The sequence below is a fragment of the Mandrillus leucophaeus genome, unplaced genomic scaffold (assembly GCF_000951045.1).
Source record: "Mandrillus leucophaeus isolate KB7577 unplaced genomic scaffold, Mleu.le_1.0 Scaffold78, whole genome shotgun sequence".
Classification (NCBI taxonomy): Eukaryota; Metazoa; Chordata; class Mammalia; order Primates; family Cercopithecidae; genus Mandrillus; species Mandrillus leucophaeus.
In genome coordinates, this window is record NW_012108474.1 from 1,356,329 (window position 1) to 1,369,723 (window position 13,395).

The window sequence follows — 13,395 nt, forward strand, 5'->3', positions numbered from 1 at the left end:
GGTGGGTGGAAGCCGGGCGGGAAGGCAGGGGCAGAGCTGCCAGCGTAGATTCTCCCCTGCCCCAGGCTCCGTGGCCTCTGCACACTCGCCGCCTGCGGAGTCCTGCGCCTCCCTCCAGATCCCATTGGCTGTGTCGTCCCCAGCCAGGAGCAGCGAGACCCTCCACGCCCTGTCCCCTCGGGGCACAGCCCGCTCCCCCAGCCTCAGCCGGCTGCTCTGCAGACAGGTAGGAGAAGCTGTTGCCTGCAGTGGAGGCTGGCGGGGGTGGGGGGCTTATAGGGATGCCCTCTGTCATCTGAAGGACCAGCAGATGAGGACAAGGCCCAGGGAGGGTGGCACTGGGTCCTTGGGGCTCTAAAGTTTTCTGCCTGCTGCTTGGTGGATCGCGGAGCATTGGGCCCAAGTGGGTCTTCAGGCCTGTGGGCCTGTCTGTGGCTACAGAGCTCCCGGCTACGGGGACCCGAATCTTCTTGGAACCACAGCCTCAGGCCCCAGGGTGGGCAAACAGCAGTTTCTCAGGCCCACCCCATGACAGGCAGACGGCAATTTTCCAGGCCCCATGTGGGCGTGTGTCCCATGGTGGGCAGACAGCGGCTTCTCCGGTCCTGGCTTGTGCTCAGATGTCCCAGCCTCACCCACTTGCAGCCTCAGCTCCTCTTCCTGCCTCTCCCTGCCGCTTGCTGCCCAGTGCAAGACCCCCGTACCGCATGGGAGCAGTTAGGAGAGCCCCATCCTGGGGGTGCCCAGCTGGGCTGCTGGTGTCCCGGGGTGGGGAGGTAGCCTCAGCTCTGTGCCCCTGGGGGCCGTGGCATCTGTGCCTGCAGAGTAGCGGGTACAGGCTTTCCCCAGGAGCCTCACAGGTCAGGAGTGAGACTGGGATGTCCACACCAGTGACTTCCAGCCCCATCTCGAGAGTCAGGAGCCACCCAGGGGACCTGCCCACGTTGGCCTCTCTAGGACCTGGATGGTGAGGGGTCCCCAGGCCCCGGCCACCGATAGGGCTCTCCCAGGTTCATGCTTCTCACTTTGCTTCCACATCCTACAGGAGGCTGTCCGCGCTGATTCCTTGGAAGGGCAGATTGACGGCCCTAGGGACACCCTGGACCCTGCGGAGACTGGCGAGAAAACCCTGGTGAGGCCGGTGTCCCAGGGGGGCTCCCTGCAGTCTCCCCCACGCTCCCCACGGCCCGCCAGCACCCGCACCCGGAAGCACACCTTCGGACAGCGCTGCGTCTCCAGCCGGACGGCAGCCCCAGGCGGAGAGGAGGCCGAGGCCTCGGACCCAGCCGACGAGGAGGTCAGCCACATCACCAGCTCCGCCTGCCCCTGGCAGCCCGCGGCTGAGCCCCAGGGCTCCGAAGCCTCTCCCGTGGCCAGCGGCGAGCGGGACCTGCGCAGGCTCTACAGCGTGGACGCTCAGGGCTTCCTGGACAAGCCTGGCCGGGCAGACGAGCAGTGGCGGCCCTCGGCGGAGCTGGGCAGCGGGGAGCCTGGGGAGGCCAAGGCCTGGGGCCCCGAGGCCGAGCCCGCTCTGGGTGCGCGCAGAAAGAAGAAGATGAGCCCCCCCTGCATCTCGGTGGAGCCCCCTGCGGAGGATGAGGGCTCTGCGCGGCCCCCTGCAGCGGAGGGCGGCAGCACCACCCTGAGGCGCAGAACCCCGTCCTGTGAGGCCACCCCTCACAGGGACTCCCTGGAGCCCACAGAGGGCTCAGGCACCGGAGGGGACCCTGCAGCCAAGGGGGAGCGCTGGGGCCAGGCCTCCTGCCGGTCCGAGCACCTGACCGTCCCCAGCTTTGCCTTCGAGCCGCTGGACCTCGGGGGCCCCAGTGGAGACCCTTTCTTGGACGGTAGCCACAGCGTGACCCCAGAACCCAGAGCTTCCTCTTCGGGGGCCATAGTGCTCCTGGAACCCCCAGAAACAGAGCCTCCCATGCCCGTCAGTGACCCCCCAGAGAAGAGGCGGGGGCCGTACCTCACAGTCCCCCAGTGTCCTCTGGAGAAACCAGGGTCCCCCTCAGCCACGCCTGCCCCAGGTGGTGGTACAGATGACCCCGTGTAGCTCGGGGCTTGGTGCCGCACAGCGCTTTGGCACTGGGGTCTGGGGGCCCTGCTGGGGGGGTGGCCCAGGCGGAGCCGTGCGTGGACCCTGACTTGGGTCCCGTCGTGAGCAGAGAGGCCCGGGGAGGATGACAGCCCAGGCCCTGGTTCTCTGCCCAGTGAAGCAGGAGTGGCTGCTGGGCCCCGCGAGCCCCCGTCCGTTCTGGTTCGGGCTTCTTGGAGTTTTGCTGCCAGCCGAGGCTGTGCGGGTGGCTGGGTCAGCGTCCCGTCGTGAGAGAAGCTGCGTTTGTGGGACGAAGACCAGGCACCCGCCAGAGAGGGGGAGGTACCAGGCTGCGTCCCCTCAGGCTGCGCATTGTTACAGGACACTCACTGGGGGCCTGGGCCCTTGCCGGCAGCAGGTGCGGCCACCGCGGCCAAAGGCCACCTTCACTCACAGTCTGAGTTCTTGTCCGCCTGTCACGCCCTCACCACCCTCCCCTTCCAGCCACCACCCTTTCCGTTCCGCTCGGGCTTCCCAGAAGCATCCTGTGACTCTGGGAGACGGTGACGTCACGTCACTAAGGAGCCGACTCCGTGGAGTAACGCACCCGGCACCGACGCACGTCGGGCCTCCCCTCCATCTGGGGGCTTTGGCCGCGAGATTCCCGTTGACACTTTTGTTTTGTGTGCTTTTAAATTCAGGTTAATTGTTGCAATAATCTGATGCGGAAGACTCAGCTTCTCAAGGGAGAGGGAGGGGGCGGAGCGGAATAAATAGTAACTTATTTAAGAAACGCGCTTGGATTCCTGCCATCAGTCGGGGCGGGGGAGGGAGCGCCATCCCCAGACGGGCGCAGCAGGCACTTGGCCAGCAGGACACAGGAGACGAGCAGAAGGAAGAGTCCGGGGAGGAAGAAACCAGCCAGGAGGGGGAGCCTGGGGTACCCAGACCCTGGGCCCCCTGAGGCTGTGGTGTGGCGGCGGATCCAGCTCACATAGGCGGGAACACGGGTGTAGACCCCTGGCCTGTTGGGGCGGCCGCAGCCCTCACCCCAGCTCACAATGCCAGCCTGCACCCAGGCACCATTCACCTGGCAGACCAGGGGCCCCCCGGAGTCATCCTGAGGACAGAGAAGGCGAGCATGGGGAGCCGAGAAGGTGGGGAGCCTCCCCCGGGCTGCACCCACCCCCATCCTCTGTCACGGCCTGGCGGGCTCACCTGGCAGGCATCCCCGGGGCCCTGGGCACACAACATGTCGGGCCGAAGGATGCTGCCCCCAGGGCCAGGGTAGTCCCGGCGGCAGGTCTCTGTGTCCACCATGGAGACTTCCACCTCCTGAAGGCTGTAGGGGGGTGGCAGAGGCTCTGGGGTGGGGGAGACAGGCTTCAGGGAAGGTTGGAGCACCAGGCCCTGCCCTGGGGGGATGGGAGACCTTGCCAGGCACAAGTTCAACACCACTGTGACCCTCGTCATGGCACGTGGGTTGTGATCTGATGTTTGGCCGCTGCTCTGGACCCACACGATAGGCTTTGAAAAGGGACAGCCGACGGGGGCGGCCTTGGCCGAGTGTGCAGGCCACCAGGAGCAGGTGGTGGCATCAGCGTCCCTCAAGCCAGCTCTCTTCCAGCTGCCCTTGCCTCCCTCCATCCCAGCATCCCCACGCAGGCTCCTCACCTCCCTCCCGCGCGTAGCCCCAGCCAGTCACCCAGCACCGGCTCCCAGGGCGGAAGTCATCTGAGGCCTCCGGGAGGCAGACGGGCAGGATCCGGCTGGAGAGGGTCACGGGCACACTGAGTTGCACCAGGGCGATGTCCCCGCTGGACCCCGGCGGTCCTGAGGGGCTGGAGTGCAGGATGATCTGCCTCACAGTGGAGAAGTGGGGAGACAGAGTGATCTCCAGCTCCCCTAGGTGCACCTGGTAATCGGAAGAATTCAGGGACCTGGGAGGGAAGGTGGGTGGGTGTTGCGGGCATCAGTGCCCTGAGAGGGGCCGGCTGCAGAGGCCGGAGGTGAGCATTGGCCCTGCCCAGACCCCACCCCTGCGGGCATCTGAAGCCCAGCTCTTCCCTCCTGGGCTCGGGACACACACAGCCTGGGCAGTGGCCTCGCCCTCCAGGGTCCAAGGACCACGGCAGCACCTTGGGGTTCCTGCCAGCGCCCGGAAAAGCCAGCAGCACACCGGAGACCAGCAGGGGCTGGTCAGGAGGCAGATTGCAAGCTCAGTTTCACATGAAGAGACAGCGGCGGGGGCGCGGCAGGGAGCCGTCGGTCCCTAGAGGTGAGCAGAGACCGGCAGAACCTCACAGAGTGGGCAGCCGGCTTCTCCCTTTCCACTGGAAGGAAACAGGCTCAGAGTTCCCAAGCCTCAGAGTGAAGACCCAGTGGAAGCCTGTGCGCTGGCGTAGGCCTCACTCAGGCCTGGACGTTCAGACTGCCCCTGCCCAGCCAGACTCACCCAGAGAAGCAGTGGGCAGCTGTGAGCACCCACTGGGGGCTGAGCAGGGACCCGCCACACACGTGCACCCTCCGCAGGCGGAGGCTGGCCTGCCATGGCCATGCGCCGGCCCGGGCAGCGTGGCCCCCCACGATCCGGCCTCCTGCACCCAAATGCTGCGGCTGGCCACACCCTAAGTCGAAGGAGGAAGGGGTGGCTGGTGGGGATCCCAAGAAGCCCACTGTGCTTCCTCCAGGAAGCCTTCCCTGACCACACCTGCCTTCTCGGGGACTTCCCTCTTCAGCTCCCCTGTCTGCCGGCCTTTCCCCGCAAGCATCGCGGGTGCAGCAGAAATGACAGCCAGCAGCCGTGAGCGCGCCCGGTGCGCAGGCTGCGGTTTGTAAGTGCCGTGCTCCACAAACTAACCAGGGCTCCCGGGCAGCTAGAAAGGGGCTCAGAGAACGGTGGAGCCCCCGAGAAGGCCGGGAGTGGCTGCCTAATGGGCAGTTTTCCTTCAGGGGAGGTGGAGATGATCAGAGCTGGATAGAACTGGGGGGTACACGGCACTGTCCGAGGTGCTCAGGGTCTCTGAACTGGACGCTTGATAATGTAACTTTATCTTCTGTGAAGTTCACCTCAGTAAATTAGAAAGAAATTAAGAGGAAGTCGGCTTGAGGCCCACCGGCCGCACCTGGGGCCGCCTGAGCTGGATAATTTTGCTGGCAATGGAGTGTGGCCACTCGGCTGCACGGAAGGGAAGCTGGGATGTAGACAGACGTAGAGATTTATAGACAGGGAGTGGGTCTGGGCGTGGGGCGTGGGCTCTCCTGCACGGCGAAGCCCCCAGCTGGCTCCTGGGCCACAGTGGGGACCCTGCGGGGAGGAAGTTCGAGGAGGGCCAGGTGGTTTCCACGGCCTCCAAGCATCTCCCAAGGTACAAACTGACCGCAGTGGTGGGGGAGACGGCCCCGGCAGCAGACCCCGGCCAGCCTCCCTCAACCGAGAGGTGTGAGCGGAAACCACCTGACAAACCATGGCCTCCCCAGTGGGACCCCCAGGGAAGGAGAGGGTCGTCTCCGAGGCCCCCCGGCCAGGCCTTGCCTGCACCCGCCCCCACACCGCACACCTGTTGGAGACGTACCTGGCTGCAAAGCCCTGAGGGACACACCTGCGGGAAAGAGACGGAGGGCCCAGGATGGAGGGGGGCTGCCGAGAGGAGGGGTGTGCAGGCTCTAGAGGCCCCTGCCAGGCCTCAGGGTGACACTGGAGTGGGCCCTGGCCCTGAGCGGAGGGGCCTGGCCTGGTGAGGCTGGGTCAGCCGCTGTCTCACTGGCCCGGGGCTGGGTGGAACCAGCCACGGGCCATAAACGGCAGCTGGAGGCCGGGAGTTTGGCCTCAGGCCTGGGCCTCCTCCCCACCCTCCAGGTCCTGCTTGGGGGAGAAATCACCAGTATTCTGGGTCCTGGGACTCCCGGCACCCCCAACTCCCACCTGCACCTCCCTCCTGCCTCTGTCCCCAGGCACGGACAGCCGGGCCTCCAGCCAGGGGTGCAGTCTCCTCAGAGGAGACACGGGGCCCCACAGGGTGGGGGCTCAGCGTGTTCCTCCCTCCCTCAGGCCAGCCCCTAGCTTCACCCCCACCAGGGATCCAGGCTGGAAGCAGATGCCCCCCAATCCTCATACCCAGGCCAGGTCACCCACCGGGCACAGCCAGGAACAGCAGGAGGCCACGGGCCCCGAGGGCCATGGTGTCTGCCCACTGTAGGGAGAAGAAGGAGGGCCCGCCTGACCCTTGGACCTGCTGGGCGTGGGGGGTAGGGGTGGCCACACACCTGCTGTCAGGCAGGGCGGGAGGACAGAGGAGGCGGGAGCTCCACAGACGGCCCCACCTGTTCCTTCTGCACATCTCCTAAGAAGGGTCGTCACCTCCATTTATCCCCATGTGGATGCCACAGCCCTGGCACCAAGTGGCCGGCAAGACTCAAGGGCATAGTGGTGAAGGACAGAAAGCAAGCACCACTTCTCACCCTATGTCTGCTCCGGGGCCAGGGCTGAGGGAGAGGTAAGTGTTCCTATCAGTGCCGCCCCCTCTAAGAAGCGCTCCCTGGTTCCCTCAGGGCACACTGGCCCCCTCTCCTCCATCCTCTGGGAGCCCAGTCCTCGGGGTTCCTCAGGAGGGTCCCAGTCAAGGCCCAGCAGCCCCATGGAGACAGCTCAGGCCCTCGTGACAACCACCCTCCGAGAAGTCCCCGTCCCCACATCCGGCAGCAGGTCCTGTGCTCGCTCGGCAGATCAGATGGGCGCCGTTTCGCTGCCCAGCCTGGACTGGCCCTTCCTAACCGTCCTGGCCGCCCCAGCCTGATGACCCAGCTGATAAGGGGCCCTGGGCAGTGCCCGGGACTTTCCTGCCCCCCTCCCCAGATCCAAATCACAGGCCGGGTTCGAGGGTCCGCCTGAGACCCTCTAGGTCAGGGATCTCCTCTTTGATGTGGGGAACTGAGGCACGGGGGTGGAGTTGCCTGACCACCCACCAGGGTGTGGCCTCCTGGGCACAGACGTGGCCTCCTGCACGCCAGCGCGGGGGGCAGCCAAGGCTCTGAACTGTAGGTTCAATGTTTTTCCTGGTGACGAATAAGGACAACACCAGCCTCTCCCTTCGCATGCGGGGCCAGCAGCGCACCCACGACCGGCACCCTCCTCCCTCACGGCGGCCGCACACCTGGTGGCAGGGGCACACCTGGAGGGGTTGCCTTGGGGGAGGCAGGACAGTCCCATCCCACACAAGGGAGTAGAGTCTCAGCCACCAGTCCCTGGCCCAGGGCACCCCTACCCAGGGCGATGTCATCCAGTGGGGAGGGAGCCTGAGGGGCAGGGTCTTCATGGAACCGGGTCCTCTAGTCCTGACCTCGAGGGCTGTCCCCAGGTCCCCACAGACGGAGACTTCAGGGCCCTCACCTGCCCCAACGCAATTCACCTGCAGCACTGGGGACCCCGTCTGTCTGCCTGTGCCCCAGCATGCCGCTCCCAGCAGTGTGTTCCACACCACCCAGATTCCAGGCCTGCTGGGGAGAAGGAAGCTCCACACACCATCCCGTGAGCCCCACATTCCTGTGACGTCTTGCCTTCCCCCCCCCCCTTCGGACAGGAGAGACAACTGAGGAACAGGGAGGGGGCCTGGACCTGGCAGTGGCCCCCAGCATGGTGGGGTCTCCTGTAGCCCAGGACCCTGGGAGACCTGGGGTTGCTTCTGTCTACAGTAACCTGGCCACCTGGGCGCTGTCCCCTCAGTAGGAACCCTGGACCCCCCACTCGCCCTCCCCCTCACACCCCCAGGGACAGGGAACCAGGGCCTCCTGCCAGCAGCCACGTGGGTGATCTTGGAGCAGGTTCCCCCGTCCCAGTCAAAACGCAGGTGGCTGTGGCCGTGGCCAGCGGCCTGCCTGCCACGTCCTGAGAGACCCTTCCTGCTGAAGCTGACGCTCACTTCCACCAGTGTCACTGGGCTGAGCTTCGGGAATCTTGGATCTAATTTGGGAAGCTCTGGGACTGGAGCCTGCCCCGCCCCCTCCACCTAGTGGCCGGCCCCTGCTGTCCACCTTCCCTTACACCGGAAACCCTGGGTCCGTGTTGCTTCCCTTCGGGGTCTCATGCCTCCGACTCCCACCCTGCAAAACCGTCGCTGGGCGTGCGGAAGTGCTTCTAGGGGCTCAGTGCTCACTGGGAGTCACCCCGTGCTGTCCCTGTGATCCCTAGAAGGTGGGATGGGCCAGAGGGAGGAAGGAGGGCTGGAGTTCCAGATCCATCTTCATAATCGATGCTGGGCCTGCAGGACAGGAGCCGAGGGATGGGCTCCTGGTGCCCCTCTGCCCCCGCCCTCCAGGGGCTGCAGAGACAGTGGTCACGTGGGACTGAACAGGGCACTGGGAGTCGAGTCTACCCCTTTTGAGGACAGAGGTCATTTGCAGACTGAATGCACGTCTCTGCATCGGACAGTTGGAAGGAAAGAGTGAATGGTTTCTTAGAGTTTTTTTCAAGCAGAATAGCCTAGCCCCACATTTCATTTATGAGTATAATCGCGTTCAAATATAAAACGCAAACAAGAGCCTGGGATAAAATGCAATACTGGCCAGAGGCAAAGGGCTCGCGTATTGATGCAGAGAAAGACCTCAAAATGAATTTGAAAATCTGAAACTCAGGCCGGGTGCGGTGGCTCACACCTGTCATCCCGGCACTTTGGGAGGCCGAGGCAGGTGGATCACTTTGAGATCCGGAGTTCGAGACCAGCCTGGCCAACATGGTGAAACCCCATCTCTCCTGAAAATAACAAAAATTAGCCGGGCATGGTGGCGGGCGTCTGTAATCCCAGCTGCACGGGAGGCCAAGATAGGAGGATCGCTTGAGCCCAGGAGTTCAAGGCTGCAGTGAGCCCTGATCACACCACTGCACTTCAGCCTGGATGACAGAAGTGCAGGCTGAGTGAGATCCTGTCTCAAAGCAAACAACTGGGCAAAGCAAAAGCGTTGGACGGAGGGGCCGGGAGAAGACCTCGTGAGAAGCGCGGGGTAGGGGCTTGTGATGGGCAGCCCCAGGGCTCCCAGTGACCATGCTCTCTCTTGACCGTTGTGGGGACCTGGCCGTCCTTTACAATCATCTTTAAATTGCTGGAGTGGCTCTGTGTGACCTGAATGCTGGGTGCGTTGTGTGGGGAAGGGACCAGGGCTGCCCAGGAGACCCCATCCCACAGTGAATGGCTGTGCCTTGGGGGCCGGGAACCTGCAGCTCCAGCAGCTGTCCCCAGCACACCTGGACGCCTCCTCCACCAGTGACATCCACAACCAGAAACAGCAACCCACACCAGTGATTTTCATGCACTTTAATGAGGTCCAGCGCTCAGAAGGATTAGCACCCACCACCAGCTAGCTGGGCAGGGGAGGGCCGGAGGGCCCCGTGCAGGGGTCAGGCTCAGGACAGGGGAGGGGGCTCAGGATGGGGAAGGGTCCTCAGGACAGGGGAAGGGGCTCGGGACAGAGCAGGGGGCTCAGGACAGGAAGGGGCACTCGGGACGGGGCAGGGAAGGTGTGGGGGACAGTCGCCACCTGGATCGGAAGCAGTGGTGGTTTGGACAGGAGGGGCTGGCCCTCTGCTGACCCGGGTGACACAGGCCTGGCTCAGGGCTTCTCGGGGACGTAGCGGTGGATCCAGTCCAAGTAGTAGGTGACGCGAGTGTAGATGCCAGGCCGGCTGGGCAGGGCACAGCCCTCGCCCCAGCTGACCACGCCCGCCTGCAGCCAGGTGCCATTCACCTTGCACACCAGGGGCCCTCCGGAGTCGCCCTGCGAAGGGCAGGGGTCAGCGCTCGCCGGCCAGGCCCAGGCGTGGGGACTGTGGTGCGGGGCGGGGAGCACGCAGAGCCCACCTGGCAGGAGTCCCTCCGGCTGTTCCCGGCACACAACATGTCGTCACGGATGATGCGGACGTCGTCTCCCGTGTAGAGGCCGGAGTGGTATTTCGCATCACAAATGTGGTTTTCCATTATGGGGACCTTCACCTGCTTCAGGGGAAATGGCGGTGGGAGGGGCTCTGCGGGTGGGGAAGAGGGTGCAGACTCAGGAGGGGGCCCGGCAACCGCCACCCGGAGCCAGAGGGAGCCCAGGGGCTGGGCTGTGGCTAAGACCCAGCACCCACTTCCCACTGTCCCCAGCCCCACCATCTTTGTTCACGCCACCCCAGCCGGTGACCCAGCACGGCGTCCCCGGGGGGAAGGTCTCCGAGGCAGGGGGCAGGGTGACCGTGTGGACGTAGCTGGAGACGTTCACGGGCTCCTCCAGCTCCAGCAGGGCAATGTCCGCCCCGGTCTGGATAGTGTAGAACTGCGGGTGCACGATGATCCTGCTGACCGGCAGCAGCTGGTCCTGATAGTAGAGGTGCTGCTCCCGCAGCTGCACCCTGAGGTCCGCCAGATCCTTGACATCCCTGGCCAGCGGAGGCTCCCATTCAGGGCCCTGGGCAGCCTCCAGGAGCACCCGGGAGCCAGGGCACACATCCGGCCCTCGCCCACCCCACCAGGCCCCGGGAGACTCACGGTCCCACGCAGTGTGCCGCGGTCAGCACCCACTGGGGGTGGATGAGGGAGCCCCCACAGAAGTGTATCCAGTACTGGCCGTGGAGTCTCAGGCTCACCTGCCAGGGCCACTTGCTCCTGGAGGCCTCCTTCCCCCCGACGATGCCCGCTCGCTGCAGGGCCTGGCCTGGGGCTGGGGCAGGAGCCAGTTCAGGACCAGGAAGCAGCCCCCCACCTGGACCCAGCCCTTCCCTGTGTGGGGGCCGACTCGGCCTCCCCAGAAGCCACCCAGGCCCTGGCCTGTGGAATGTGGTGAGGGGCAGGGTGGACCCCGGCTGGGACTCACCAGGGGCCGCGTGGGCCGGGCTCACCAGGACGGGCAGCGCCAGCAGCAGCAGGTTCAGCATCTGGGGAGCAAGGAGGGGCATCGTGGGCCTGGCCGGGGCTCACGGGGCAGGGCTGGGGGCTGCAGATTGTGGGGTGAAGAATGGAACTGGCACGGGGGGCCTGGGTCTTGGTGCTCTGAGTCTGAGGCTGGGCCACTCTGCTGCAGGTGACACTGATGTCAGGGTCTCTGAGAGTGGGGACTTACCCTGGCCGCTCCCTGTTCCTTCTACCCAGCAGGCTTTCCCCTCCCCATTTATCCTTCCAGATCAGGATGGCGTGGAGGAGGGGCGCTGCGCCCTCCCATCCAGATACGGAGGAAGTGGATGACTCAGACCCAGGGCCCCCATGTAACACGTGCCCCCGCCACCCTGATGCCCTCTGTGTGTGGGGCTGCCAGGCAGGCCCCGCCGAGGGCTGAGCACTGGAGGCTCGCAGCTCCGCCTGTCAGCTGGTGGATCCCAGCACCGGAACGCACCACCTTCCCGCTGGTGGGATCAGCTGCCCTGTCCCAGTGCCAGGAGGCCTTCAGGCACAGCTGCACCCAGGCGGCCTGGCTGCCCCATGCTACAAGACCAGTTGCCCCGAAACCTGTTTCCCCAAGAGGGACATGGGATGGGGAACTCATGACCACGGGCCACCCTCCAAGAGACAGGAAGGTGCCCACGGGGTGGGGACATGACAGGTGTCACCTCTCCTACGGACTCCGAATCCACAGGGGTGGGGCCAGCCCTCTTCGACTCACTTGGTGGGGGGCTCACAAGAGACCCCCTTGTCAGATGAGGAAACAGCCTTGAGAGGGGACAGCACCGAGTGTCCTCAGCCAGCAAGGGGCCCTGCTCTGCACCCTCGGTATGAGACCCAAGTCCTCCTACAAGTCCTCAATGTCCACCTCTGGGGCTGTCCGTGCAGGTCCCCTGGTCTGCAGGTGCCTCATTATCATGGAATCTGAGCTTCATCCGCAAAAGGAGGAGCAGACGGGAGTGGGGTGTGACCCCAGGAGACCCAGCCCAGCTCCCCATGAACTCACCTCCAGCCCAGACCCAGCTCCCCATGGTCTCACCCCTGGTCCCAGCTCCCTGTGCTCTCTGTCCATCCAGCACTGACACTGTCCCTGCAGGTCCGTCCACCCCACCTCCCGACTCCCCTGGGCCTACTGGTCACTGAGGCCTCCAGCCCACCTCCTCCCCTTCTGAGCCCCAGGACCCCCTGCCTGTCCCCCAACTGCCAACACAGGGCCACTCCAGGGCTCCCCCTGCCCCCACCCTGCCTGGGACCAGCCTGGTTTGGGGCTGACGCTGCACACCGAGGCCATATCCACCTGAACTCCTTCCAGGCAGCATCCCCCGGGGACAGGCAGGGGTGGCCCAGACCGCTCCTGCTCACGACCCTGCTCCTCATCCACTCTCTGGACAAACTCCCCAGAGGCCTCCACCTGCCCCGTCCTGGTTCCATGAATGAGGCCCACAAGAGGGACCCTCAGGAGCCCAGGAAGTGAGGGGATGGGGTGATGGGCGACACCAGGGATAAGGGTGGGGCAGGGACACGGGAGACACCAGGGTTGACAGTGAAGAAGAGACTCAGGGGACCCTAGGGCTGGGGGAACCCAGGGACACACGGGACGCCAGGGCTGGGGGAACCCGGGACACACGGGACTGTGGCTGGGGGAACCCAGGGACACACGGGACACCAGGGCTGGGGGAACCCGGGACACACGGGACGCCAGGGCTGGGGTGTGCAGAGGGCTCTGGTACCCCCGCGTCAGGGGCTCTGGTCCCTTCTCCTAGGAACGCTCGGATGGAGTCAGGCCTGGGATGAGGACCAATCAGCACCGTGGGGATGCGAGGGCTTTGATTGGCTAACACTGGGCCCATCAGGGCGAGTCCTGGGTACCCTGCCCCGATCCCGGCCCCTCACCTGGGGTGCTGCAGGGCTGGGTCCCAGGCCATTGACAGACATTGGGAAAGAGGCCACACGGGGCAGTGTCCCTGAGAGAAGGGTGGGGAGCCGGGTTAGACGACAGTGACATGTCGGGACTCAGTGCAGCAACGGGAAACAGCCCCAGGAGCTTGTGGGCTGGGGAGATGGACATTGGCATGTGGAGAGGCCCAGGCAGCAAGGACTCATGAGACAGAAAACTGGAAAGGAGAGAACGGTACAGATGCCCGGAGGCATCCGCAGGGGGGTCCCCCGGAGTCCTTGGCCCAGTGCCGGAGATGCAGAGAGACGTAGAAGTCACGTCAGAAACAAGAACCACCAGAGAAGATGGGCAGAGGAGCCCGGGAGTGCCCGATGGGCAGAGGAGTCCGGGAGTGCCCGCAGAGCTGGGAATACCACGTGTCCCCACCGGCCGAGTGTAGAAACCTTGTCAGAGGCAGGCATTGGAGAGTCCTCAGAAAGGTATCGAAGGGTTCTAGGGGAGAAAATATTCCTGAAACCAAAGGCTTCTCTGGACCCACCCTCACAAAGCTGAAA

General features: G+C 64.9%; 3 protein-coding genes across 3 annotated transcripts in view; 1 reads left to right on the plus strand and 2 right to left on the minus strand.

The window, feature by feature from the left end:
* The window catches only part of CACNA1H (calcium channel, voltage-dependent, T type, alpha 1H subunit), a 30,974-nt gene extending 28,140 nt beyond the window's left edge, over positions 1-2,834 (plus strand). Inside the window, exons 29-30 of the mRNA XM_011966918.1 lie at positions 66-226; positions 1,046-2,834. Of these exons, the coding sequence (XP_011822308.1) occupies positions 66-226; positions 1,046-2,059 (1,175 nt within the window). The 3' untranslated portion in view covers positions 2,060-2,834. The remainder of the gene's footprint in view (positions 1-65; positions 227-1,045) is intronic.
* Positions 2,716-6,222, minus strand: TPSG1 (tryptase gamma 1). The gene is made up of 6 exons (XM_011966917.1): positions 6,177-6,222; positions 5,617-5,643; positions 4,497-4,668; positions 3,716-3,981; positions 3,260-3,405; positions 2,716-3,161 (listed from the first exon to the last, which is right to left on the minus strand). Exons 1-6 carry the CDS (start codon positions 6,220-6,222, stop codon positions 2,823-2,825), a joined length of 996 nt encoding a protein of 331 aa, XP_011822307.1. The 3' UTR covers positions 2,716-2,822.
* A 3,111-nt stretch (positions 6,223-9,333) lies between these two features.
* On the minus strand, positions 9,334-11,129 carry LOC105529714 (tryptase alpha/beta-1). Its single transcript, XM_011966919.1, has 5 exons — positions 10,883-11,129; positions 10,558-10,729; positions 10,183-10,448; positions 9,892-10,055; positions 9,334-9,808 (listed from the first exon to the last, which is right to left on the minus strand). The coding sequence occupies exons 1-5, from the start codon at positions 10,962-10,964 to the stop codon at positions 9,644-9,646; spliced, it is 849 nt and encodes a 282-aa protein (XP_011822309.1). The 5' UTR covers positions 10,965-11,129; the 3' UTR covers positions 9,334-9,643.
* Between the last annotated feature and the right edge of the window lie 2,266 nt (positions 11,130-13,395).